Source organism: Meleagris gallopavo, chromosome 1 (genome assembly GCF_905368555.1).
Source record: "Meleagris gallopavo chromosome 1, MGAL_WU_HG_1.1, whole genome shotgun sequence".
NCBI lineage: Eukaryota > Metazoa > Chordata > Aves > Galliformes > Phasianidae > Meleagris > Meleagris gallopavo.
In genome coordinates this window covers 79180477-79206922 of record NC_139404.1, presented here as the reverse complement: position 1 = coordinate 79206922, position 26446 = coordinate 79180477, and the positions used below count along the sequence as shown (strand labels likewise).

Genomic DNA, 26446 nt, shown 5'->3' with positions numbered 1-26446 from the left:
CACTTGTGTTCTACACACGTGACTAAAAATGCACTTCTCCTTGGTCTTCTGTCCAACGTAAGTTTTTCGGAGCAAAAACCAGAATGCAGTAACAGGATTAGTAGAATTACAAATATTTTTTCCTCTAAAAAATAAGAATATTAGTCATGCTTCTAAGGGAAAATAAATAAAACAATCAAATGAGTGCTTAGGGAAGCCAGAAGCTGCTGTTTGTAAAACCTGAGAAAGTCTGGTTTTTCCTGACCACTTATCTTATTAATTTATTTATTGAAGTAAGTGCAAAGCTTTCCTTGCCTACCTCAGTGAACATGAAGTTGTACACACGCATTCACTCATGCCAGAGGAGGTTCAGGTTGGATATTGGGAAAAATGTCTTCTCAGAAAGAGTGGTGAGGCAGGGCACAGTTGCCCAGGGAGGTGGTGCAGTCACTGTCTCTGGAGGTGTTCAAGAACAGTGTAGATGAGACACTGGGAGACACAGTTAGTGGGCATGGTGGGATGGGTTGGTGGTAGGACTAGATGATCTGAGGGGTCTTTTCCAACCTTAGTGATTCTATGATGTGTGTGTGTGTGTGTGTGTGTGTGTGTGTGTAATATAGGGGTAAGGAGACAAATTTGGAGCAAATTAAGAGGTACTGGTGAATATAGGCGAGTTAGCTGCAGAAAAGGATGAAGAATCTGATATCCCTTTTCTGTGTGCCACATCATGAAACAGGCCTGGCGTCCTATGAGGGTCTCAACTCTTCATCTGTCCTGTGTATACAAATGCATGCCACAAAACAGTACCAATCATAGAATCATCGAATCATTTGAGTTGGAAGGACTTTTAAAGGTCATCAAGTTGAACTCCTCAGTACTGAACCCAGTCACAGCTAGATCAGGGTATCCTGAAAAACATAATGTCCATGAGCATAGCACTTTACGAATTCCTAAACTATGATCCCACCACACGAGTAGGTTGACTCTTGCCAAATGCTTCCTCATGTCTCAGTAGTTTAAACATGATGAAAGGTAAGCATGTAGCAGCATCTCACTATCTGCCTCTGGGCCCATCAGCACATCCTTCATTGCCTGCGTTTTTTTAACAGCTTGGTGCAGCATGGAGCAGAGGGATCAGTGCTGGGCCCAATGCAATGTCACAGAATCATAGACTCATTAAGGTTGGAAAAGACTTTCAAGATTGAGGTCAACAGTCAGCCTATCACCAGACATTGCATAGGGCAGTTGGGGGGAATGCAGCAGAGCACTGGTGCCTCAGATACGTTTGGGCACAAGTTGATACAGAACACAAGATGGATGCCATCGCTTGATAGCAGTCTCTTTCAGCCCTGTCATGGGCTGGAACACACAGTAATGTGCTGCAGAAACTATCTGACAGCAGTAACTCCAGTGCTTTCTGCATTTGTTCACTGACTGCATTGTTCTTGAGTAATTCCGTTGCAGGACTGGAATCTAGGAGGTCTGGCTTTCTTCTGTGCATTGTCACAGAGGAGGCTTAGGTTAGATATTAGGAGGAAGTTTTTCACACAGAGGATGGTGATGCACTGGAACAGGTTGCCCAAGGAGGTTGTGGATGCCCCATCGCTGGAAGCATTCAAGGCCAGGCTGGATGTGGCTCTGGGCAGCCTGGTCTGGTGGTTGGCGACCCTGCACATAGCAGGGGGGTTGAAACTAGATGATCACTGTGGGCCTTTTCAACCCAGGGCATTCTGTGATTCTATGATTCTCACCTGTGAGTTCATTGTATGGCCCCAGAGCTTTTTTTAAAGGGGTTGTCCTAGAGAAAGGAGCAACGTGCAGGCACAGAAAAGGTGAGGGTGGGAGGCACGGTCGGTTAGGCTCTCAGCACTGGGGCACGGTGCCTTCCCTCACCGTAGATCTCTCAGAGAGAGGAGCGCAGACAGCAGCCTCCCGCCAGGGAGGGAGAGAAACGCGGGACCGTGGGTGTGTTGGAGGGCGAGCGGAGGGTCGACTCTCCGTGCCGCGCCGACGACAGGTGAGGGGCGAGGCTGGGCCCCGGAGGGGAGCGAGGCTCGCGGCGGGGCCGCCGCTCCCAGGGCGGTACAGCCGGTACCGGGCGCACCCCGCCGGCAGGGCCGGGCCGCGCGGCTGGAGCCGGGGGAGGGACGGGGCGGTGCCGGGCACAGGAAGCGGAAAGCGGCGGCGACTGCGGCCGCCGCCGGGGGAAGGCGGCGGGGCACGGCGGCGGGTCGGTGCCGGCTGAGCGGCATGGGGCGGCGGCAGGCAGGTCGGTCGCTCCGCGTGTTTGCGTGCCCGCGTGAGGTCCGCGCCCTCCTGCCGCCGCGACTCCGCCGCCGGGCGGGAGAGGCTCCCGGCGGCCGTCTGCGACTCCGGGGCTGGGCGGTGGGGCGGGCGGCCGCGAGCCCGACGGGGAGGCGGGGGGGGTGAGAGCCACGGGCTCGGCTGGGCGGCCCCGTTCGCCGCGCTTTTCGCTGGAGCTGCCCGCTGGGAGAGCCGCTGGCGGGGTACGGGAACGGCACGGCAGCGCTGCCCGGCGAGCGGCCGGCTGGGTGCCTGCGCCCGTGGCGAGGAACGGAGCGGTGATACCTGGTCCGCGGATTCGCGGCTGGGGATCCGCTGCTTGGGAGCTGAGCGGAGATTCTTCCCCGCGCCCCGGCGCTGCCGGCTCGCGGTGCGGAGCTGAGCGCGCCCAACAGAGGGCAAAGCTATTCGCTGCGTCGGGTGGACGCCGTGGAATACATCCCCGTGCCTTGTGTGGAGGATCAGCGGGGTTACGAGCTAGTAGCTTTGGCTCCGCGTTTGTTCGTAATTCCTTGACCGCGGATTTTTCCAGCCGTAAAAAGTGAATACGTGAAATGACACCGATGAGTTCGTGCGCTGAGAGTGCGTGCTGTGAGGTCTCTGGGCTGTCCCGGCTTTCGGAAGAGTTGCAGAGCATTCCCAAACGATGTGATCTTCGGAGAGTTTGGCCCTCAGCGTGCTTGGCTATTCTTCCCCGCGGGAGTTTGGCCGACGCTCTGAGACCAGAGTTAGTTTAGTGGTCAACACGTTGCTGATTTCGAAAAATAAATGATGAATGGAGCCTTGCAGAAAGCCTCCCCACAGAATGCTCTGCATGAGCCACACGAGGTGTTGGAAGGGCTTCCAGCCTTGTGCCAGCCTCCCGGGCACCCAGCTAGCTGCCCTGCAGTCGTTGGTTTGGAACGGGCTCAGGCGCTTGAGCTGTGCCCGCTGGCGCTTACCCAAACACAGAACTCCTTGTGGTTGCTACTGTCCTTTTGGTTTTAGTTAGCAGCAGCAGTGTTCTTGTTGTATTATGGATACGTGTACCTGGCAGGGCTTACTGCCACAGAACCACACAAGTGAAACACAGCCTCTGTGACTGCGGTTATCCTGCAGAACTGAGCGTCTTGCTACTCTGGTGGCCTTCTTTCCACCCCACCCCTCTGAAAACCAGAGTTGAGAATGGTATCAAAAATGTCACCCTGCTCTTAGAGAACGTGTGGCCCCTTGTGCTGTGTCGGAGTTCGAGAGACAGCCTTGAGCAGAGAACCGTGACACTGCTGGAAGCAGTCATTGTGAAGGTTTGGCAGAAAGAGTAAGTAAACCATTTTCAGAACTACCTCAGGAGTTTTAATTCATCATCAGCTACCTGATTTAGGTTGAAGAACTGGTTGTTTTCTCAGGGGCCAGTGTGCTTTGTTCTTGCCGAGTCTACATGGTGTATGTTATGGATTGAGCAGGAGAGCATCAGAGGGAGCCTCCATCCTGGGGGTTTGTTTAGGGTCTTTAGACTTATTCTTTAAAATCCGAATAGACAATTCAGGAAGATGTGGAGTATCCTAAAGGAGAGGGTATGCTTTCAGTAGAGAAACCTTTATAATTTATAGCCTTTGATTTTTATTCCGGTATCTAACTACTGTGGATACAAGTAAACTTTGAAAATGAGGTGTGGGTACCATCTGTTTTGGTAGGCAGTCTGAAGCACAAGCTTCAAGGCAAATTTGCTCTATTTGTTTCAGCAAGGCTGTGGGGTTTTAGATACCAGCATTGAAAATTCTGTTCCTGCATATGTGCAGTCTTAGGTGCTCTGGAATAACAAGAAAACAATATTTTGTGCCATGTTGCATGGTTCTGGGATTGAGAAGTGCTTTTGGAGGTCCATTAACATGGGAGATGTTAAGGAGCTTGCACTCCTTGTACTACTCTGACAAATTAGCAACTAAGGCATAATTTGCATGATTGATGACTTGGATGCTGCTTGTGTGCTTCGCAAACTTGGGCAGCACAGATGTGGTTCTTACAGTGGGCATAGGGCATCCTCCTGGGAAGGGCTTGACTGATGGGGTCCTGAGTGGAGCTTCCCAAGTTGTGGATCGGCTGTATGTTGAGGTGGTGTGGAAACACTGTTCCCACAGTGGTGGTTTTGTTCAGGCATTTTTGTTCTCGATTGAGATAACCCCGCTAAATTTTCAGGTCTGCGTTATGATAAAACGTGCAGGTGGATCACTCCAATAAGTTAAGTGGCTTTTCTTTTCTTTTTGAAATATCCATGTCATGGATTAATGGCTTTCAGCCCAAGGGCTGGGAATTCCCGGGGGTCTGTGAACTGTTTCTAAGGAGCCTGTGAGCAGTGAAGAAAAGAGAACACATCGCTAGAGGGCTTAGATTTGCTGACTGCTAAACATTTATTTTTAGGATGAGGGGCTTGCAAATCAGAACCCGCCACCAAAGAGCGAAGGCCCTGGTTTACCTACTTCAAGGCTAGATTGAAACGTATTTAATGACATGCAGAAGTATATAAGCTTTTGGAAAAAACTTTTTCCAAAACAACTACTTCCAAGAGCTTGTTGGCGGTTAAACCTAACGGAGAGCCTTGGCTCTGCGAGTAGATCAGTGTGGATGAACTCTTGTGCTTACAGGTCACATTGCTGGACTGGGGCCCGCTCAGGAAATTCAAAAGCAAAAGGTTCCTGTGGCATTGCTCATAGATCTTTCTATGTGTGCAGTTGAATGCAGTGAATTACGTCGGTTTTTTTGAGGTGAATAACAGGAATATGTTGTAACTGCCGAGTCAGTTTGCTGCCTCTGGAATGTTTCCTGACTGTCTAGCAATCTTTTAATTATTTCTGCTCCTGAAGCCTGATGCTGTCTCTTAGCATGGCTCTTGGGGGTTCTGCATCTTTAATCTGTAAAACTCGTCGCAATCGCTAGCAGGCATCCTTTGCTCTTTAGGCTACTGTAGAAGTGAGGCCTGGAGTGTGCTGAACTGAACGTGCACACGTACTTGTGGGCACTGGTGGCTGCTTCTGCTTCTGGATATATGTAACTCCATATGACACTTCTGGATATTTGAAACTCCATGCACAAATGGGTAAGTTGACTCCAATAGGTTGCAAGATCTAAACTGGGTAAGAATGAAACTGCACAGGCGAAGGTTTCAAAGCTAGGCTGGGATACAATTGTTTGCCTCAGCTCCACAGGGGGAAATCCATTGGGAAAGCATGGATGTACAAAAAAAGCTCTTGTTTGCGTTTGCCCTCTTTGATTTAAAGATGTAACTTGCTCCTTTAAATTTCCCTCGGGCTGGGAGCCAAATTGTGCTGCCTTGAAGACGATCACAAAGCAAACTTCACTGGAAATGGAATTGGGCTCCCAGCATGGAAAATAGCAATTCAAAAGAACTTTTTTTGGGAGATTTATGTGCAAATGAAAAGAGGGAGTTACAATGAGTTGCATAGCTGTGTAGGAACTGTAATTATAGTGATCTCTTCAATACTTGGGGTAACTACATTTCTCCCCTGTGGTGCAGGATTCGGCCATGCTTCTTGCCAGACTGACTGGGGTCCTCAGATCTCCTCTGGGGCCTCCTTAGCATTGTTTCCGTCAAGGAATTCACAGTAAGATGAAATCAACAGCTTCCTTCTTTCGTCTGTGAGTGAGGGAGAGGCAAAGTGAGAGTCTCAGCCCTACTACTGGCAGCAAAGTGTGCGCTTGCACAACACGTTTGTTAGAACAGAGGAGAGATCCTATCCACCCTCTAGGTGTTTGCTTCTGCCACTTTCCATCGCAGGGTTGGTTTTGCTCTTTGGTGCTGTACTATGAACTGGGTCACAGAAAGGACCCAAGACAAAAGTGTGGCGAGGTAGGGAGGGGAGATTACTATTATTTTTTTTCCTTCCTTACAGTGGTGGTGTTTGCTCTCTGAAGATTGTGTTGACACAACTGAGAGTGGTGAACTGTGATGCGGAGGTGGGAGCTACTTACACAGTCTTTCCTGTCAAAACCCAAGTACAGTGCAGCTGTACCCTGAAGCCAAAGGAGCTTTGTTTCACACGGGGCCAGGTGCTCTGCAAACAGACCGTGCCTTTTGCAGGAGGTGTAGTGATCTCTTGTGAAGCTGTTTGAATTAACTGGATTGGGCTTCTCATTCACACTTGTTTCTGGAGGGATGAGGCCCCAACTGATGGGGGCCCCCCCACCTCCTTCTCAGCAACCCCAGAAGCTTTCTTGGGTCATTCCTGCCATGACATAGACCAGGAGGTAGGTGCCCTGCTTGGTTTGACTGCAGAGAGTGTACCTGGATTGATTCTCTCTGCAGACTGTGCACCTCCACCATAGATTCTTTGCTTCATTCTAGCTGGACTGGGCTTGCAATCTAGGCTATCTTCTGATGGAGAAATCTAGGAAGCCTTCCTGAAGGTCAGCCTCAATTGGGCACCAGACAAAGCCAGGCATCTTCTGCTTTTTCCAGCTGAGGTTGGGTGGGCTTGCTTTATTCCCAGTTGCCGTGGTGGGAAGAGCTGTTCAGCCCCCAGTGCATCCTGCAGCTGGGGCAGGAGGTGGTGCCAAGTTCCTGAGTTCATCACATTGCCTTTGACTGCAGTCCAGGAGACGTAACGTTTTTTGGTGGCCTGGTTGTTGACTTTTCACAGAGCTATGTCAAAACCGTTGGTCCTGTTTACAGAGAAAATGAAAGTTGGCATGATCCAGCCTGCCTCAATGCTCCCATGTTAGTCTTACTGTAAGGCTGCTTCCCATACCCAGTGCTGCCTTGCTTCCCCCACTGCCAAACTGGAACTGCATGCTTGTGGTTCCTGTCTAGGAAGCTTGGGCATTTTGCACAGCAGTTTCTGTCTGCTGAAATATTCCCTGACATCTCTAGCTCTGAGTCTTCTGTCTGGGATTTGGGGGGAAAAAAGATGAAGTAATCGGAGGAAAAACACATGTGTTGAAACCTCCTTCACAGGTTTCTCTACGGCTTTCCTATGCTTGTGGAGATGGTTGCTCTCTCTTTCTCTAGTAATGCCACAGTGAGTGGGTTAATCCCATAATACTTGTTAACACCTCTTGTGTTTGTGAGGGTATTCCTGATTTGCCACGCGTAGTGCTCACAAGGTACTTTAGTGCTCATCTCTGTTGGTCTAATAGTGCTTTTTGGAGTGAGGAGGAAGGGATTTTTTCTGAGGTGGCCTAGCAGGACAGAGCTAAAAACCAGCTTTTCTGAATCCTGGCCTGTTGCTGGAGCCATAAGTTCCAGGCTGTGTGCAACTCTGGGGAGCTAATGTGTTGCATCATGTCTCCCTGGCTGGGGGATTTTAGTTCCTGTTACAGTCATGATGCTGTATTTCAAACTGTGCCGTGCCTTGGCTTTGTTTTTTGCTGTGCCTGTACAGTCTAAATTCATCATCATTCTCCCCTTCCAACACCAGGAATTATGTTTCCATTCTTGTTTGTCCTTCATAAATTCTGTGCTTCCTTTGAGGAGCTTTTTGAGGCACAATGTTCCCTTATAGCCTAGGAATTCATGTGTACAGAGGTTCCCCAACACCACCTCCTTCCTGGGAGCCCTGGTGAGCCCAAGCTTTGGGTAAATGCCTGCAGCTCCACATCATGCTGTGGGCCAAGGAAGCCTGTGGAGCCTGGACTTGGTTCTCAAGCAGGGTTTGTGCATTGCAGAGGGGTCTCGTGAGCTTTTCTGGAGGTGCTGGTGCAGGAATTCTGTGGCTGGAAAGGGGAGCTGGCCTAGTATTAGGCTTGGTTGCTGTTCCTCTCTGGGAAGGTAGAAGATGGAAAGCAGTTGTTGATTCTTTTATTACTAACAGCTTTAAAAAGTGTTGTGAGCAGAGAGAAACGGAGGGATTTAATTTTATTTAAAGCAGTCTTTTGCCTGCTCAGACTTCCACATGCCTATAGCCCTCTGTCCTGCTGGTGTTGGCTCAGGGCAGTGGTCTGGCAGGAAGCATGGGAGAGCGCTGCTCCATGTCAAACCCTGCACTGTGTTTAATTCCCCCTGGCTGGTCCCTAATTCTTCTGTTTTCCTTCTTGACAAATGCAGAATACAGAGTTGGGAAGTAACTGGATGTCTGCCTTTCCCCCCCTCCTTCCCCCCCCCCTCCCCCCCAGGGTTCAGAGTTCTTGGCGTGTAACTATTAGAGGCTGTTCTGCTGTTACCATGTTCCCATCCCAAAACAGACAGCTCTCTTCTGCCCTTTGCAGGTAGGACTTAAGCTTCTGTTCCAAGTGGAGATGTGCCACAAGAAATGTTGGCCCATATAAGCCAGTTATGATCTCTAATCAACTCTCCCTGGTGCGATTAGTATGTGTATATATAGCTATAACTTTTAATAAAATTTAGTTCTTCAAAGCCCAAATTAGCTTTGGAGGCAAAGGTTGCGAAGGAATGGAGGCACTCGCAGTGCCATCGATTGTGAAGTAGCAAATGCTTGTAAAATGGGCACACCTTGCAACTATGAAAACAAAGCAGGTTCAGACACGGTGGTCTGATTGTTTGCAGCATTTCTGCTGGGATAGTCACACACACCCCCGTCCCTTCCCTCAGGAGCAGCAGAGTATACTGCTGCCATTCTGAACCTGCTGGTATTTGGGATGTGTGTTATGGGGATGTGGAAGTCAAGCCCAGTATCTTTTCTAGGGGTGAGTATCTGTGTCCAGGATGCCCAGTCTTCACCAAGGCTCGAAGGTCTTCTGCAAGTGACTGAAGCTGTTTCAAATTTTTGGATAAATGGGCTAGATTTCTACCAGCTTATTTAAAGCTCTGCAGATGGCTGTGTCTCCAGTCCAGAAACAGAGATATCGGCTGGGATGAGGTTGCAAATTTGCGCACAGTGTGAGGAGCTAGTGACATGTGGCCAAGTGGATGGGGGTGAGGGAATTAACACAGCGTGAATGCTGTTTTGCTTTGCTTAGCGTGCCTATTTGTTTTTCCTAGGCCGATCGTGAGGAGCAGAGCTCCCCCCCTCCTGCCTCTGGAAGGACTCCTTGCAAGTGAAGTGCACTTGCTCCCCAAGGACCAGGCCTCACTAATGACTGGGAAGCAAAGAGTACTCAGGAAAGCACTTTTATCACGGACTCCACCTCAGGAGCACCGAGAACTCGTCTTCTAAACAAAATCCTTGTGGACCCCATGTCTGCTGCAATGGATACAGAATCGACGTATTCGGGATACTCCCACTACTCAGGTCACTCCAAAAAAGCCCACAGACAAGGGTAAGGAAATATTTATTTTTAATTACTTGCTGTTTTAAGCTAGGATGTGTCCTGTGGGGAAAAAAAAAAAAAAAATGTAAGCCAGGATGTAATCAACGGGGCTACAGCTCTAGAGGTGATGCATGCCGAGGGTTCTCCAGAGGAACCCAGTGACAAGATAGGAAGCAATTATGCCATTATTTTAATGACGTTCAAACTGTTGGTTGTATGCTGGGGTTGCATGTGGCTAGAAAAATTGGAGAAGCGCCATCCCAAGGAAAAAAAATCACTTGACTTTGCTTTAAAGTGTGAGGGATGAATAGAGTCTCTGGGGAGATGTGTCAGACTTCCTAAGCTGATACTTGCCTCTTGTTTCTATTCTGATACCATTTCTTTATTGTGTAACAATAAGGCTTCCTTTCTTCCCCTCCCCATCCTCCTGACTTCTCTTTGTTGGTGGTGTTTTTTTCTAATAGAACTTAAGTGGTGCTTGGGTCCACAACAAGTCCTTTATCAGCATTGATTGGATTTGAAGACAGGCTTTTGTGAACTTGAATAGCAAGTTCTCTTTCTGTTTTGGTAGTTGAGTGACATCAAAAAACCTCTTACTCTAAGACATTTAATTACTTGGAAAATATGCTTGTTCTTCTTTTTTCGTTTCCTTTTTTTCTTCTTCTTTTTTTTTAATCTTCATCATTAGTTCTACAAGCAAAACTGGTTCCATTTACGATCTTTGTAACTTAGAACTGAGTTGGTCCGAAATAACTTTGCATTTCAGAAGCAGTTATCCCTCGTGGTTGGAAAAGGAATTCTTCCATGAAATAGCCTCTTTGCTGGCAGTCCAGTTCTTGACTAAAATATCTAATTTGTCTTTCTTCCCTTTGTCCAACACCTTTTCCTTTAACATCATCAATCCATGCCCCAGTATGAATTGCTCTTTGAAGTTCAGAATGCAGTGTGGAAAGATGTCTTACAGGTTTTCAAAACAGCATACCAAATTCTAGAGCCTCTTATTGCAAACAGAAGGAAGTTTCCACCCATAAAGCCTTTTTTGGGATTACCACAACCCAGTGCTGGGACCCTGGTCACTCCTGGGCTTTAACCAGTGTCTGAGTACATGGGGGTCTCTGGTGCAAAGGCCACCTCCCTGTCCAGGTATGAAATGGGAGGGAAGTACTGTCAAGCAGGTTGGTCAGGCTTAATTCATCTTGGGACATTCTCAGATTAGAAGCCATGAGATCTACAAAGGTACTCTGACAGTGAGTACTGCCCTGCTGCCATTGATGTTCTTGCTCTCTTTGTGAGAAGTTAGCTGGGAATGCAAATAAATATCACCAATTGTCCTACAGTGTTGAGGTCCCAGCTGACAAGATTACAACCTGTAGGAACTGAGGTTTCCTTGTGTTATGTCTGCGTGTCCCTGTGGTACACCCTATTATAGGTGGATAGCTGTGTAGACTAATTAGTCCCAAATGGCAGTTGTCAGTTGTTGAGGGAATGCAAGCTTCCCTTTTAAGCCCAGCACTGCCATTTTAAGAAGAGTTGAGATGGTAGGGATGTGCCTTTGTCTCTGTGGTGACCCTCTTCAGTAACTGACAAGTTAAACTGCACCAGCCACGGGGCTGTGTGCTGCTTTGGGCAAGGTCACTTTCTTCCTCTTTTGAAGCTAGTTTTATTGCAAATTAAATCAGTGTTGATCAAGAGGTGAGCAAGCATGACTGAAACCAAATTCTTAGGGCACCTGCTGCAAGTAAGTTAAAGGTTCCAAGCTGTGCTCCAGGAACTCTTTCGTAACTTTCTTCTTCTCTTGCTCTATTTGGAAAAGGAGTCGGGACAGGCACAAATCACCACGAAGCAAAGATGGCAGTCGGTCTGAGAAGTCCGTCACTATCCAGACACCTCCTGCAGAACCGCTGCTCGGGAACGACGCCTCTCGAACAGAGGAGGGCCAGGTAAGGAGGCAGAGAAGTTAAATGTGGAGTTTGATTTCTGGAACAGAGCCTATGATTTTGTCTCACATGAATAGGAAGAGGCATGTTGCTTACATGCTGTCAGTACACTACCATGACCTATATACTGCTTATTCATGCATTATACTAAGGTCTCATCAGTTTTGTCTTTCCTGAGAGCATTGCTTTTGACAGCGCTGACATGACTTACCCCTGGGGCACTAATTTGCTTCTGTCTCCAGAGAGTGTTATCTGCCAAGCTCTATAGAAACATGTGTTTCCATCATCTCACTGTGCAATATTCAGGTCAAGCCTTTCACCTGTGTGTACACTTTTGTCTTTAAACAGGATTTGCATGGGATCGTAGTGTAAAATGTTAGGGCCAGGAATAAGGAAAGGAGGCAAGAAGTATAAAGGTAGTGCAAAATAGCTAGGAATTTAGGGGAAAAAAACCTCAAAACTCAATGAAACTAATATATCATTATTAATAAATAAGAAGAGTGCTTATTTTAGGCTGGATCTAGGATGGATCCAACACTCTCTGCACTAGCAGTTAATGTGAAGGTGCGTATTCATTGGCAAAGAATGACTGATTCTGCAAGACAAAGAATGCAGGATATTTTCTTGCTTCCTGGGTTGCATTTTTGGTGTGTTTGTTTTTGGCTATGGGGCTCTACCTTCATTCTTTCCAAACAAAATTGCCAACTTTCTATTCAGATTGCATATGGTAGCCCTTACATGTGTAAGGGCTTCAAGCCCATCACGTACTTCCATTTAATATTTTTGTAATCAAATATTTGTTTTCAAGAGTCCCAGCTATTACTTTGAGTATATGTAAACATTCTGGCAAATTTTTACGCCTTTGTTTTCATGCAGAAACCTCCTCAATGCGTTTTAAAGTCAAAGGAAATTGAATTGATACATGAGCAAGACTTTACTCCTGGGAAGCAGAGTGCCCTGGATTGGATTCAGCAACCTCATACCATTTGAGATTTAGACTTATATTTCCATGTAACTGCATTATTTTGATATTTGTGCCATGGGAGGAACTGCTTGAAGTTGTAGACTGGGACTAGAGTTGCCTGTTTTCTTCTGAGCTGTAGCCTTAAGCTACTGTGGTGTTTCTGTCCCTTCTCTGTTCTGCACAGCTTCGCAGTCGATCAAAAGGATGAAATCATGCAGAGCTATTTCGTACATAACCATAAAATACTTGAAATGCTTAGATTGTTTTACTGGAGACATGGGCAAAAAGGAAAATGAGACATGATTACTCCCTGCTCCTTTTCAGGAAATCTTATGGTACAGGTATCTCTTCTCTGCTTTGATGAGGAGTGACTCAAAAAACCCTTAGATTAATTTGAGTTACTGTCTGTTTGTGGTTGGTCTATCTCAAAACTCTACTACTGTAGGCAGGGAGGTGTTGAAGTACATTGGAAGTTAAATTACCAAAGTTGTTCACAGCAGTCTTGCTGCTTCTGTCCACTCCTCTCCCAAAAGTTCTTGAAGAGTCTTTCCTGTAGCTTTTATAGAAGTGAATAATGCTTTATATTCAAGTGCTGTGGTAAGTAGGAAACCCCGTAGTTTTACGTTCTTGCAGCACTCATGTCTGTAAGTATAGTGTCTTGTGTATAAAATGATGTCTGTTGCTTTAAAACAAAGTGCTTAGCTCAGCATATGTAATTGCCAAAGTCTGGGAGAAGGTGTAAATCCTATAAATGACCGAAGCTGCAGAAGGAAAGATTTGGGAGGGTGAGAGCAAAAGCAGAATATGCACTTCTGAATGAGCCTTGAGCTACAAAGGTGTTGGGTGCCAAGCAGCAAAACACGTGCATTGACGTTGTTTGGTACGTATTTGTGAGAAGCACCAGGAGTCTTCTCGGGTATGAGTCACTTCAGCAGCAACTGTGAGTCAATCCCAAACCCACGTCTGTCAGTACAGCTCTTTGGATGTGCTAGTACCAAGAAGTAGCAATTGAAGGCATCATGGGATGGAAGTATTAGCTTGCAAAAGTCCTTTGAAATTAGCAAGGAAAGAAATTAGGCTTTCTGAAAGTCTTTTGTAATCTGAAGCTTGATTATATTCACAGTTCAGTAAGTTTAAAGCATCATACTGGAAAATATTTTCAATGACTACCTGTGATTTTGTTCAAATTTAACTTTTATTTGAATATGTTAGCCACTGAGGACAATGCTACTGTAGATGAGAATAAAAGAAAAGGTAGAATAACTTGCTAGAAGTGCAATTGCTTCTCTTACAGATGGAAAAACAATGTGTGAACTTGTTTATGATTGGGTAATAACTGCGGTTGGCTTGAAACACTAAAATGGACTTTCTCCTTCCAGGTGATTCTGTGATTCGCTTGCACTACAGCCCACTACATGGGCTGGCAGAGCACTAGTCCTTGTTTTCTGTGTAGGACCTGATGATTACTACACTTTCCAAGAGTTATGTTGTATTATTAGTACTTAAGAACTAATTGTGTGTGATTACACACTTAGGTATACTGGAAAAAGAATTTCTGAGATGTACCAAGAGGCAAAGAAAGTTGAGCTACAAAAAACCTGTTCTACAGTTACAGGTTTTTACCACTCAGCATTTATAGTCACTGATTTGGGCTGATTCTTATTAATTTTCAGGGTTGATTGTTCAATATTTTGAAGGTATTGCTTTTACATAGAAGATTTAAGTCTCACTTTATAAGCCTTTTCCAGGCAAGAAAAATAGAAGATCTGGAAGAAATAACCCAATTGTTTCACTGTTGTTGTTTCTCTGTTCCTCTCATAGGATGACAACTGGGGTGAGACCACAACAGCAATCACAGGTACCTCTGAGCACAGCATTTCCCAGGAGGACATAGCCAGGATCAGCAAGGATCTGGAGGACAGCGTTGGGTTGGATTGCAAACGTTACCTTGGTTTAACAGTGGCAGCTGTTCTCGGACTCCTCGTCTTCCTTACCCCCATCGCCTTCATTCTGTTGCCCCAGATCCTGTGGCGGGACGATCTGGAGCCATGTGGTACTGTCTGTGAGGGACTGTTCATCTCTGTGGCATTTAAACTCCTCATTCTTCTGATCGGGACCTGGGCTCTGTTCTTCCGCCAGCCCAAGGCAGACATACCAAGGGTGTTTGTATTCCGGGCCCTCTTGTTGGTCCTCATCTTCCTGTTTGTGTTTTCCTACTGGCTTTTTTATGGCGTTCGCATCTTGGACTCAAAGGACACCAACTACCAAGGAATAGTGCAGTATGCAGTGTCTCTGGTGGATGCACTGCTCTTCATTCACTACCTGGCCATTGTCCTGCTAGAGCTACGGCAGCTGCAGCCCATGTTTACTGTCAAGGTTGTTCGTTCAACAGATGGAGAATCACGATACTACAGCTTGGGGCACTTGAGGTAGGTACAAGCCACTGGAGTCCTGTGGTGTAGATAAACATGGCTATGCCACAGCAGGAAGCACCAAGTGCATTTGTTTATATGGTGTCATTTTGTTTCTGAATTTTTCCCCAGAGGAATCCTAGTCCCTTGGATGCTACCGAATTGGATTGGGCTGTCCTTGCTTCAGAAACCTGAATAAACATCCCTTGAGTCAGAGAATGAAAAGAGCTGATAGCTCAACTTTAGGTTGGTCATTGGGCTAAGCCCAATGAGGTGCTTACTTAAGACTTCTCTGTCTCCTTGCTGGAGTAAAGAGGAGAGGCTTCCTCATGTAGCTGAGGGTTGTTTGTGCTCTGTGGTTGCGTGGACCGGATGCTCTCTGACAGCACATCAGAACATCACTCTTCAGAGCCTCCTGACTGGCCAGCAGGTTCCTTACATTCACATGGCAGGGGCTGAAGGAAATAAGTAAGAAAACATTCAGCAATTTAATGTGCTGAAATGCAGAACACATCTTGTCTGTCCTCCCCTGTGCAGCCAGGACTTGTGGAAGAAACTTGAATAAATATTCCTTGTGTTAGACTTAGCACTGCCATTCAGATCCTGTGTGAGGTGTTGGCGACTGGTTGAAATGTTTGCTTTCAGGTGTTTGAACTCTGGCACCTGTTTTTGTGACAAGTAGGAGCTACCTTGAAGGGTGAGGCATGGAGCTACACCATGGGATGCTTTCAGTGGCCTAGAACTCCCCTTCTTTTCTGAGTTCAGCAGCTGGCTGTGTTTTTGCACTGCCTTGCGGGGAGACTTCTTCTGAAGCAGCCTTAGTGCAGCCAGAACTTTCCAGCAGCTTGAACAGTGAAGAACAATATTTTTAATGAGTACTGGGACACATGTAGATACAGGCTATTTGTTTGTTTGTGCTTTTGTTTTCTTGTGGTACTACACCTGGTTTGGTCCTGATTCATGATGGTACCTGCTCTTTTTGTCATTGTTGTTGACCAGTTTGATGGGTCAGATGCATCTAGGAGTGTTTGAGGGCTGTGCAGTTTGCAGGTATTATGCATGCCTGCTTCAGCCTTTCTCCTGGGGTTAATGCTTCTCTCCACAGAGATACAAGAAAGAAAGACTATCTCAGTCTCCTTAGTTCCTGTGTCATGTGAAGATGTCTAGAAATTTCTTCATTCCTGTGCCCTGTCAGCTCTGAAGCTGATTCCCCAGACTGTATGCGTGCTTAAACATCTGCTCCACTTATCTTGTCCAGACCCCTATGGCATGCATATTTATTGCAGATGGAGAGATTAGTGTCTGCTGGTTTAAGTGGATGTAGGAACAGTCTCCAGTTATTAGCTTAGCAATGGAATTGCTTTGAAGCAGATTTAGTGGTTGAAGCTCAAGTCTGGGAGTTGACTCCTGGATGCTGATCCTGGCTTAACAGAAAGGCTTGTGGTCTCCTACGTGAACCAGATCTGGACACTGCTGGTTCTCCTTTGTAAAATGTGAGGCAGGACTCCTTTCTTGTAATGGAAGCACTCCAGTTGCTTTACCCAAAGGTCAGCTTTGGAGTTCAAAAAACAATCTCTGTTGATTTTCTTTTTTCATTTATTTATTTATTTATTTTAAAACTTGCAAATTCCTCTATGGTAGGTGGCAGATCCAGGGCATCTCTTTAATCTGAAAGTGGAGGGCGATGGAGGAAGCTATCAAAGAGCTCCCTTGTACTGTGGCTTTGTGCCTTGGGGGTGCCGTGACAATTCTCACAGAAGTGAACTGTGCACAGAGAATTCAGTATTTGCATGTGTATGCCTACGTATGAACACCAAGTGCAGGTTTGGCTTGAGAAGGTTTGCATGGTAGTTGACTGTTGATTTGTGTTCAGAGGAATTAAGATCCTCCTTCTGCCAAAGTCTACCTGTCTGTCTTTAGCTGTGTGTATTGGAAATGCTGTGTCATGGTGTGAACCACCAATTGAGTACCTGGTAGGAAGGCAGAGTCAACTCAGGGAACTCAGGTGCACGCAGTGTACCTGAGTGACCAGAAGGGATGGAGCCAGGATCCACCCCTTCCCAGACCTCAGCTAACAGTTGGCAGTGGAGGTGCTTATCTGAGGACCTTACAGACCCTCCGAAGGTAAGCAGTTTCATATTTCTGTGCCTTCTACTATCACTTCTAAGCAGATCCTCACTTGCTGTAGCCTAAGATATCTCCCATCTAGTTATGCTTTCTATCACATGACACAATACGGGTAACTGTGACTTTGTAGACAAAGAATTTGCTTGAGAATCCAGGCCTTAATAGCACTAGCGTTAGAAACAGTGTTCTCTTTGGAGCAGTTTTCTCTTTACAGAAGGATTTTGGAATGCCTTAGGTGATGTGAAGGCAGCAAGGACTAGTAAAATCTGCGATGTATGAAAAAATTAATAATTTCTCATTTGTTGGCAAGCTGCTTGCAATTTTGTTTGGCACACCGAATCCAAAGCATGCAAAATGTAGATGCTTCAGCAGCATCTTGTGTTAGAGAGGAGAGTCTTGCCAAGCATGTCTAAGAATGGGAAGCTAGTGCTGCTTTTTCCTGAGTTTCTGGCAGCTGTATAACATGTTTTTGAGGCTCTGTTGTTTTTAACATCCTTGCTAATGTAGAGGTAAGACTTTGAAGATCTGATTAGAAGCCAAGTGTCTCACAGACAAGGAAGAACACATTCTCTCTTCATCTCTCTCTTTTGCAGAATGCAAGAGAGGAGAGTTATTTGTGTGCAGATGGCACAAGCAGCTGGACTTGATATGGAGCATGACCCCAGTGTGATAAGCACTATAAGAAATGACTGAAATTCCTCTTTCCATCTTCTAACAGCTTAGAATTGCAAGGTGTTCGTGCAAAACAAGAGAAATTTGACAACTGAAACACCCTTGTATTATAATCTTGCAAAGTGTCCGTGAAGTCTCTTACGTGCTTGTCCATAAAATGTCATAGAGGGCTGCCTTCTACATCTGGCTGGTTTGCTCTACTGGAACGTGAGGTCTGGATGGTTGAGATGCACAAAGGTGGTACGTTCAGGAGGACTGAAGAAGCAGCCTTGTGGGAGCACTGGAGAAATTTTCATGGCTGTGATGGAGTATGTGTATGCTGCTTGTTGCTGCCGGTGGGCTCTTTCTGTTTACTCTTGTGTATGCTTGCCTCACCCCAACCCTTTTAAAGGGGTCATATATAGGTTGTGGCCTGCTGCCTGGAAGGAGGAAACAAGCTTCAACAGGCGTAGTAATCTGATTGCCTTCTGAAATCAAAATGTTGTTGCCTTGGTCTGTTCTTTAGTCCTTTTTGTGCACCCAAGCATCTCAGAGTTTTGGTCCATGGGGTTTTCCATCCTCAGCAGTCCGACAGGCTCCAGAGGCTGGTAGTGAGAAGACTTTTGGGACATCTTGTGCAGTTTTGCTTGGTTGAGTAGTCCTGAATTGTTTCCCTGGCAAAACTGTTGGTACCTTTTCAGTCAAAGATGCAGGCTTTCAAATTCTGCCTCTTCTCTAATATGGCAGAGAGCTGCTAAGTGTGAGGAAACTGTCTGGGAGAGAAAGGAAGAAAACAACAGCTTAACTGCTCTTTTGTAAAACTATGGGTTTTGCTAGGTAGAGTATGGACTGGATTTTCCACCCTCCTTGGCTCCAACTGCAGTTAAAAAGTTGAATATGCTGAGTTTGATGTTCCATTCCACCCCTGAGGGCCCTGGGTCCAGGAGGGTAGGCATATTTGGGAGTAGTTCCCCAAACTCATATTGTAATTAACCTATTAATAGACTGGCTTGGTCCCACCTCCAGCACTTTGGCTACAACTTTTCTTTTGGGAGACTTTAGCTGCCAAAATGAGCATTCCCTTTGGCAGTAGCTCAGGGTTTGGCGAGGGGAGGTAAAAATTAAATTGGAGTCCCTGTGAACAAAGTGCCAAGTCTCAACTTACTAACTGCTCTGCTGCTCCTAGTAGGAGGGGTTGTCATGTGGGGGAAGTGCTTTATGGGGGTATGGATGGACAAAGAGGTGGGAAGAGCGAGCAGATATGGGAAAGTAAAGCCTGGGAAAACATAGGAAAGGTTGGGTGGGGATGCTGGTGAGAATTTTGGAAGCAAGAACAAAGGGAACAAAGGTGGGGAAGAGTGACAGTAGATAACTTTTCTGTTGAAAGGCTGATTGCTTTGCTGTTACTGGGACGTGGATGACATCTATCATCCATAATTCAGTTCCTCCTGGATGGCTCAAAAATAATGTAGATAGGGCGTTGCTGGAGAAAACCCTCCTCTTCACGTTCAAGTGCTGGATGCAGTCCTTTTCTCTCCAGTGAATAGTCTTTCCCCACCCCAGAGCTTTGCTGGTCTAGAGAACTCAGGAAAGTGAATTACTTCAAACATGCATGGTAATTATTGATCCTACACATAGACTGAATGTGGTTCCGTTGTAGTCTTTGTTTTCTGAGGTTAGAAATATCTGTGAGTGGGTTTTTCTCCTCCCTGCAGTATTAATATGAGAAGCGTGGCCATGATAGTTTGTTCTGAACTGACAAGTTGGTTATGAGTCTTCCATACAGCTTGAGTCAGGACACAGCTTTTGCAGACTGATATGAGCTGCTTGGTGTTCATTGTCCATATAATCAAAAGAAGCTTAGTACTGAGAAGTAGTAGAAAATATCTGCTAGAGCGTTGTCCATCCTTGTATTTACCATCTGTATTTGGATGACTATTTGCTGAGTTGTGGTTTGAAAATACGAGAGCAGATGCTTCCTTGAAACAGGTGTATGTCTCTGAAGAGCCTGCACCTTCCCTGCAGGAGTTAGCCATATCTTATTGAGAAATCTTGTGGCTTGTACAGGCTCACAGAACAAAATAGATGCATAAGTTTTTTGGAAGGGGAGTCTGTCTCTTGGCTGAACTGAAGCAGAGAAGCAGCTGTTCCATAGGTGGTGCTTGAACCCTTATGTTCAGTACAAAACAAAGCTGAAAAGATAATTGTGTGGTGGAAACTGATGCTTCTTTTGATCCAAGGTTGGCATTCTTGTATCTGTTGAACCTACTGATTACAAAAGTGATTTCTAGGCTCAGTATTTACAGATCTGACAGATCTGTGTGCATCCCTTTGTGCTACCAGGGTAGTTTTCCCTAGTAAGGTAGTATATAGGGGATTAAGGTCTGGGAAGAAGCTTCTTCATGCAGCAGTTCACTTTTGCACGTCTTATTTTGCAGCAGCTTGTCCCCCTTATCAAGGGTGAAATTCTTCTCTTTAGTAAAACCTGGTCAGCATTTCAGCTGCATAGAGAGCACTGTCCTGGAGTTGTATCAACGCTTCTCTCATGATTGTACTGTCCTAAAATCTCCCTACCTTCTAAAAGGAAGGAAAGTTTCCATTACATCTTTTGTTTCTGTTTTTTCAGCATGGATAAATGTATCAGCTTAAACATGGGCTTAGGCTGGATGTCATCTTGCCTGAGACAAAAGCTGCTAAAACCCTGCTGCATTCTGATGGAGGAGCTTCCTAATGTGCATCTCATTAAATTGATCATTCTGATTGTGATTGATCCCATGCACTTGCAGGCTATTTCTGTTTCCAGTTGGGTGGTCAAAAGTATGACTGCAAAGCAATGCAGTGTCTGCTGTGATAAACCTAGCTGGACACTTCTTCCACAGGGAGTGTGTCTGGGCTTACACACTCCTTCCTTCTACCCTGCCTATGGTTTGCTGGACCTGCCTTCCCAGGGACTGGAGAAATTATTCTAACTGGCCCTCCCTTCTCTTTCAATCCTTGCCGTTATCCATAGTGATAAACACTATGATGAGAGATTGAGGTGTATTTGTATCTTGTTCTGTAGCAAAACATCTTATTAACTGTGCCACTGCCTTGATTACAGGAGCTCCCTACAGCTGCGTGTTACACAAATGAGCTACCTTGCAAAACAGTTCTGTCACCAGAGCCTCTAGTCCAGGCATGTCCAACCTGCAGCCTGTTGGCCATGTGCGGCCTGGCCTGGCCCAGATGGTAGTGCAGCCCGTCCCTTCCCTGCGCCATCATGGCAGCAGTTCTTAGCAGTTCTTCCCGCCGAGCTGCCCAGCCTGGCCCCTCAGCACCAACCAAACATTGGTGCATTGAAGCAGACTGATGTGTTAGTTTCATAAAAACAGGGTCAAATATCCTACTAGTTTTGTTTTTGTTGCTCTTTTGTGCGTGTTTTAATTAAAATACCTTTTGTTAATGTTTTTTTTTAAATTGTTACTTATATACATTAATTATATATTTAATGGGAGGTGCTCTGAAAAAAATGCCTGATATGTTATTATGTTGGCCCACAACATCAGAGGTGGATGTTGGTGGTATGGCAGTAGAGGTTGAGCCTTCCCACCAATATTCCCTTGCATGTTGTTGCTGTGTGACAGATGGCAGCAGAGGGACAGTCTGTCAGAATGGCATCTGACATGGGAGTGCATACGAAGCAAAGGTGTGTCATTGAATTCCTCCATGTGGAGAAATGGCCCCCAGGGACATTCATTGATGCTTGCTGAACATTTATGGAGACCAAGCAGTGGGTGTGAGCGCAGTGGTGGTGGGTGATAGGTGTCAGTATTGGGGCACCTCCACTGTGCAGATTGTTATGAGTGTGGCATGCAGACTCTTGCTCATTGCTGGTGAAAATGCGTAGCTAATAATTGTGACTGCGTTGAAAAATAGTATTTTGTAGCTGAGAACTTGCTCTATTAAATAGTGTTATTGTGTTCTTTTATCGGTTGTAGTTTCCATGGAAATAATTACACGGCATTACTTTCTGTGCTGCCTTCATAGATAGATCGTGAAGACGATTCCTCTTCACTCAGGCCGGGCAAACCAAAGGATTGGACATCCATACTCTCTAGCCTGTGTGAAATCAGCCTCCTTTCTCAGTACATTTTCTCAGTCCTGAATTCCACACAAAGCACCCTGATGAGCATTTGTTTGAGTGTCTTTCTCCTCCCCTTTCACCCAGCCAGATGAGCACCAGCCTTAAGTACTCTCTCTCTCCAAGAAGTTCTCGCTAAATGTTAGGTGTTAATTGCATCCTCAAGTGTGAAGTTACTGAAGAAACCTAACTGTGCTCCAGAGCGGCTTCTTTAGCACTGACAAAGAGATGTGTCAGACGTGACCTCCAAGCCAGTGTCCCTGGCAGCATTTCACATAACTAGGTGTTTACAACCACTTTTTTATGGGTTTTAGCCCAGCCTGTTTTCTCCAAAGCTGGGCTGAATCTCTGCGCTTCCATTCCTGGGCTTGAGGAACTTGCCTCCAGGAGAATGGTGCCACCAAGAACGAATTGGCTGTTTGCTGTTACTGTGAGGGTCCTGGTGGAACTGCAGAAACAAATTTTCCCTCTGTTCCCTGCAGAGCAGATGGAAGCCTGCTTTGATGCTGGGGATGAGTTATAGCAGTGATGCCTCTGTTTTATGAGGGTCTGTCTGATGGTGTGTGGGGTGTGTTGCCAGCAGAGATCGGTGAGGACTTCTTACTTGGGTCAGAGTAACACCTCATTAAAAGGATGTTTATTTGTGACAGTAGTGAACAGCAGGCTCCAGTAGTGCCAGATGCTTCTCATTAGATGTGGGGTTGGAAATCTGGAATAGACTGTCAGTATCTCTGACTGCATGCACTGCTCATCTGGGAACTTCTGATGTGGTGAAGTCTGATAGGGCTCTGTTTTTCTTGAAAGGAGCATGCTTTCCTAGCCTCTTGTCTCTGTGTACACTTTTCAGAAGGCTTTATATATAGCTTTACACACAGAGCTGTTCTTAACGTTGATAAAGATGACAGCTCAAGAGACTGAAGGGCCCACAGTCATCTTGCCTATCCCCCTCTTCTTGTTTGATCTTGGCTGCCTTGCTTACTTTTCTGTGCATCCCTCCGTTGTGTGCGTGGGGAGCCTTATGTGAGGTGCTGCAGTAATACAGAGTTGTATTTCACAAGCCCCAGGTGTGCCAATAAAATAACAACATAAACATGAACCCTCACAAACTCCTGGGCTGTGCTTTTCAGGACAAACCAATCTGCATTTACACTACCTGTGCACACAAGCTGTGCTGCATCTTTCTGCAAGAGGAGCTTGGAGTTGGGCACGGTAAACAACAGCCTAGCTAAGGATTGTGTTCTGCTCCTGTGAATGCACCAAGCAGCAGTGGCTGGTAGCTCGGGGTGATTGCTGCACCCTGGAGCGCTCTCACATTTTTTGAATAGTTAATACTTTAAAAGTTTACAAGCATACTTGTAAGCAGAGGGCCCTCAGTCAATTATTAATTCTCCTGGCCAGTGCAGCCAGTACAGTAGTACAGTGTGACTTGCTGTAATGGGGAGTTGCTGGGTTTGTCCTTCTGAAAGGGGTGGTGAGGAGGAAATGCCACTGGTTTCATCTGCGGAGATTTTTTTTTTCTTGTTGGTTTGTCTTTCTAAACAACCAGCACCCAGCAGTACAACAGCAGGCTCTCCAGCCTGCCCTGTACTTAAGGCATTTGCCATGTAATTTCTTTCCCCCCCCGTCTCTGCCCTCCAAGTCGCCAGTGTGTACCACCCACAGAGACAGATGGTCTCTCTAAGCTGCTGAACAAATTTTGTGGCCATGAAGATGCTTTTATCTTCAAATGCTGAAGAAAAAAGTAAGAATCCACCCCCTCAATCTTTAACAGCCAGTTTTTGTGGTGAATGGTGAAATACAAATATTCTGCAAAGGAGTATGTCCTTAGGGGGAAAGGAGGAGGCATCGTTTTTGTTTAAAGTGTAAGAAATTAAGAATTTACAGTTCTCATACAGAAGAAACCAAATAATGTTTAAGAAAACTGGAAACTACCTACCCTGAAGGAATAGGGAAGGGTTAATAAGGAGTTGGGTGGTAACTGAAGATTTTTTGGCCACAAATCTGAGGGCAATATTTTCATTTATAACTTGATTTCCCTCCCAGCTGTCAGCCTGTTAAGTGTACCTCTATGCTTAAATTTTGCTTGCACCGTTTAGATCAAGTTGAGTCTTCGGCTGAAGTTTTTGGGAGAGCCATTCTGGCAGACAGGCACCTGTCATATAAGGAAGGACTTAAACTGCAACGTGAAGGCTGCTGGCTGGTTTGTGTTCCCTAAAAGTCAAAGGTTAGTGAAGGGTAATGTGCATCCTTTTTGGGTCTCGGTTGGAGATGCTCATCCTGAAAGTGCAGATCATGTTCCCACAACCTCAGCAGCATTTGCAGAATCTTTGGGTGCTGCTGGCTTTAAAATGAGAAGCTTTGCTTGGGCAGAGCTGTGGGTTGGATCAGGCACTCCTTTATGTGCAGGGCTTTGCTGGTGTCTGGGCAGGCCTCTCCATCTAACCTTAAAGTCCCATTGCTATGCTGGTTTTGCTGCCAAAGAAACTTTGAATGCTTTCTTTCTGTTGTTTCCTTGGAATTTAAATTGCGTTTCTTAGCTTTCATTAGAAAGAAAGAAAGAAAGTACTTTTTAACTATTAATGTAACTTGAAGAGTTCCTGTATAGTGTATGCAAGGTGTCTATAAGCTCTGGCCTTTCATATCACTTGGTCAAGTTTTAAATCATCTTCTGAAAATGTCTCTTACAAACTTCTTGCGGTACGTGATGGTTCCTGCATTCTAAATTATCTTTTTAGAGGCTCAGGCTCTAGCATACATGCGTGATGGCGAGATGAGACACATCACTGCTGCAGATACATCAGTACTAGGGACTGGAAGCAGTAATCCAGGGTACTTTGTGCGGCTGCTGCAAGGTTTCTGGGTGCTGCAGGAATGGGCACTCTGTGTCTGCACGTAGTGGCTATTCCAGACTTGAGGCAGCGGGAGTTCTTGGTATTATTCCTAGCTTACCTATTCAGAAGATAGCTTCAAGCTTCAGTTGAGCTGATTTTTTTAAAATGCACAAACAGCTAGGGGCCAGGATCACATCCCCTATGCCTTAGGACTTGTTCAAAACTCCTACAGTCCTAAGAGCAACTTCAGGTATGTACACACTTTTAAAAGAGGTCAAGCTTCCCTCAAACACTTTATCTATGTTTTTCAAAGATGAACTGTGAACTCAACAGCTGATGCTCTTATCTAATACAGCCTGATGGGTGTGAAGAGGAAAGAGGAGATAATTACTTTTCTTTTTTTAAAACCATAGTTATGTTTTGTGCTAAAATTACATTTGAATGAAGTGAAGGTTTGAGAATTTGGGGGAGTTCTGCATGTGGTGGATTTTTTTGTTTATTAAAAGACAAACTCTTGCTTATAGTTTCTGAAGTTTGAGCACAGTGGAGAAGCTCATGCAAATGGAGTTTGGTACTGGCAGTTCTGTGCTAGATTACTTATGAATATCAAAGAACACATTTCACCCTTCAGTTGAATAAACACTAGGACGAGAGACACCTTAAATTGTGCCAGGGGAGGTTCAGGTTGGATATTAGGAAAAATGTCTTCTCAGAAGTAGTGGTGAGGCAGTGGCACAGCTGCCCAAGGAGGTGATGCAGTCAGTGTCCCTGGAGGTGTTCAGGAAATGTGTAGATGTGCCATTGAGGGATGTGGCTTAGTGGGCATGGTGGGGATGGATTGATGGTTATGCTAGATGATCTGAGGGGTCTTTTCCAACCTAAATGATTCTATGAAATGCTTGATCATAGTTTCATATCATTGCTTAAACTGATGCTGCTGCAAGAAATTGTCCTGTCAAGTGTCTGATTCTCCCTTTGCCTTCCCAAGGAAACCTTGTCTAGTTGCACAGCAAGCTGAATGGCTGAGCTGGTATTTATACCTCTGTGTTATCTACATGGCTCTGTAGTTTATGTTTGTGGATGGGTCATTTAGTCCAGCTCAACTTCTTCAGTCTTCTTAATTATCTTAGTGCCGAAAGTGTGCAAAGACTTGAGTTGGCGGAAGTTATGAGATGGGGCAGAGGAGAGGTGTTGGGATTGTGTTCTCTAGATTTAAACTGTAAGATCAACTTCAGCAGTGTCTGTAGATTGGTCACCAGCCTTTGTAGAGTTGGATATAGACAAGGGGAGCGAATTGAGCTGCAGCTGGAGAAGCCAGTGGCTTTTCTGTATCTCTGTCTATTGGGTATCCTATCCCATATCAGTGCTGCTATGCAGGGACAGCTCGGCAGCAGCTTCCTCTAGTCATCTTTTCACTGAAGTTGTCCCCCCACGCTCCTTTCTCTCTACCCTCCTTCCCAACCTTCCAGTTTGATCAATAGATAAAGGAAGCCTTTCACAGCTTTGGTTTTGCGTTGATGTGAGCAGCCAGTAGCTGTTTCTCTTTTTCCCTTAAATAAGCAAGTCTGTATTCTCACTAGCTCCCTTGAGGACATCCCACCACTCTGCAAAACTGTGGCATGGAAACCAGCTGCTTGTTGTGTTGTCAGCATGCTCAGAAAAAACAATTCTCAGCTGGAGCTGTGATCCCTGTGCTGCTGCTGTCAGGGTCCAATTCAGCCACTGTTAGCCTCTGAGGGCATGGAATTGGGTTTGAGACACAAAGGTAGTGCCTTCATCTGTCTGAATGCCCTTCATCTGGTCAAAGGGGATGGAAGAATCCAGCTTGAGAGTTGTTGGGGTATTTCATGAGGCTGTTGGTGTCTAAAAGAGCAGCCTGAACACTGCTGTTGTCTGTGGGTTATACTATGTGGTTTTGCATG

The 26446-nt window shown here is 45.8% G+C and overlaps 1 protein-coding gene across 6 annotated transcripts in view; it reads left to right on the top strand.

The window, feature by feature from the left end:
• The first annotated feature begins 2100 nt into the window (after positions 1-2100).
• The window catches only part of VANGL1 (VANGL planar cell polarity protein 1), a 42263-nt gene continuing 17917 nt past the window's right edge, over positions 2101-26446 (top strand). For 2 of the 6 annotated variants that reach the window (XM_085237069.1, XM_085237030.1), the window contains exons 1-4: positions 2101-2248; positions 9215-9492; positions 11297-11423; positions 14206-14813. In XM_085237069.1, coding sequence (XP_085093195.1) covers positions 9410-9492; positions 11297-11423; positions 14206-14813 — 818 coding nt within the window. In that variant the 5' untranslated portion in view covers positions 2101-2248; positions 9215-9409. Of the gene's footprint in view, positions 2249-2697; positions 3581-5217; positions 5357-6170; positions 6235-8430; positions 8920-9214; positions 9493-11296; positions 11424-14205; positions 14814-26446 lie in introns of those variants that run through there. The other 4 variants (XM_085237049.1, XM_085237041.1, XM_085237056.1 and 1 more) reach the window with 4 other exon arrangements.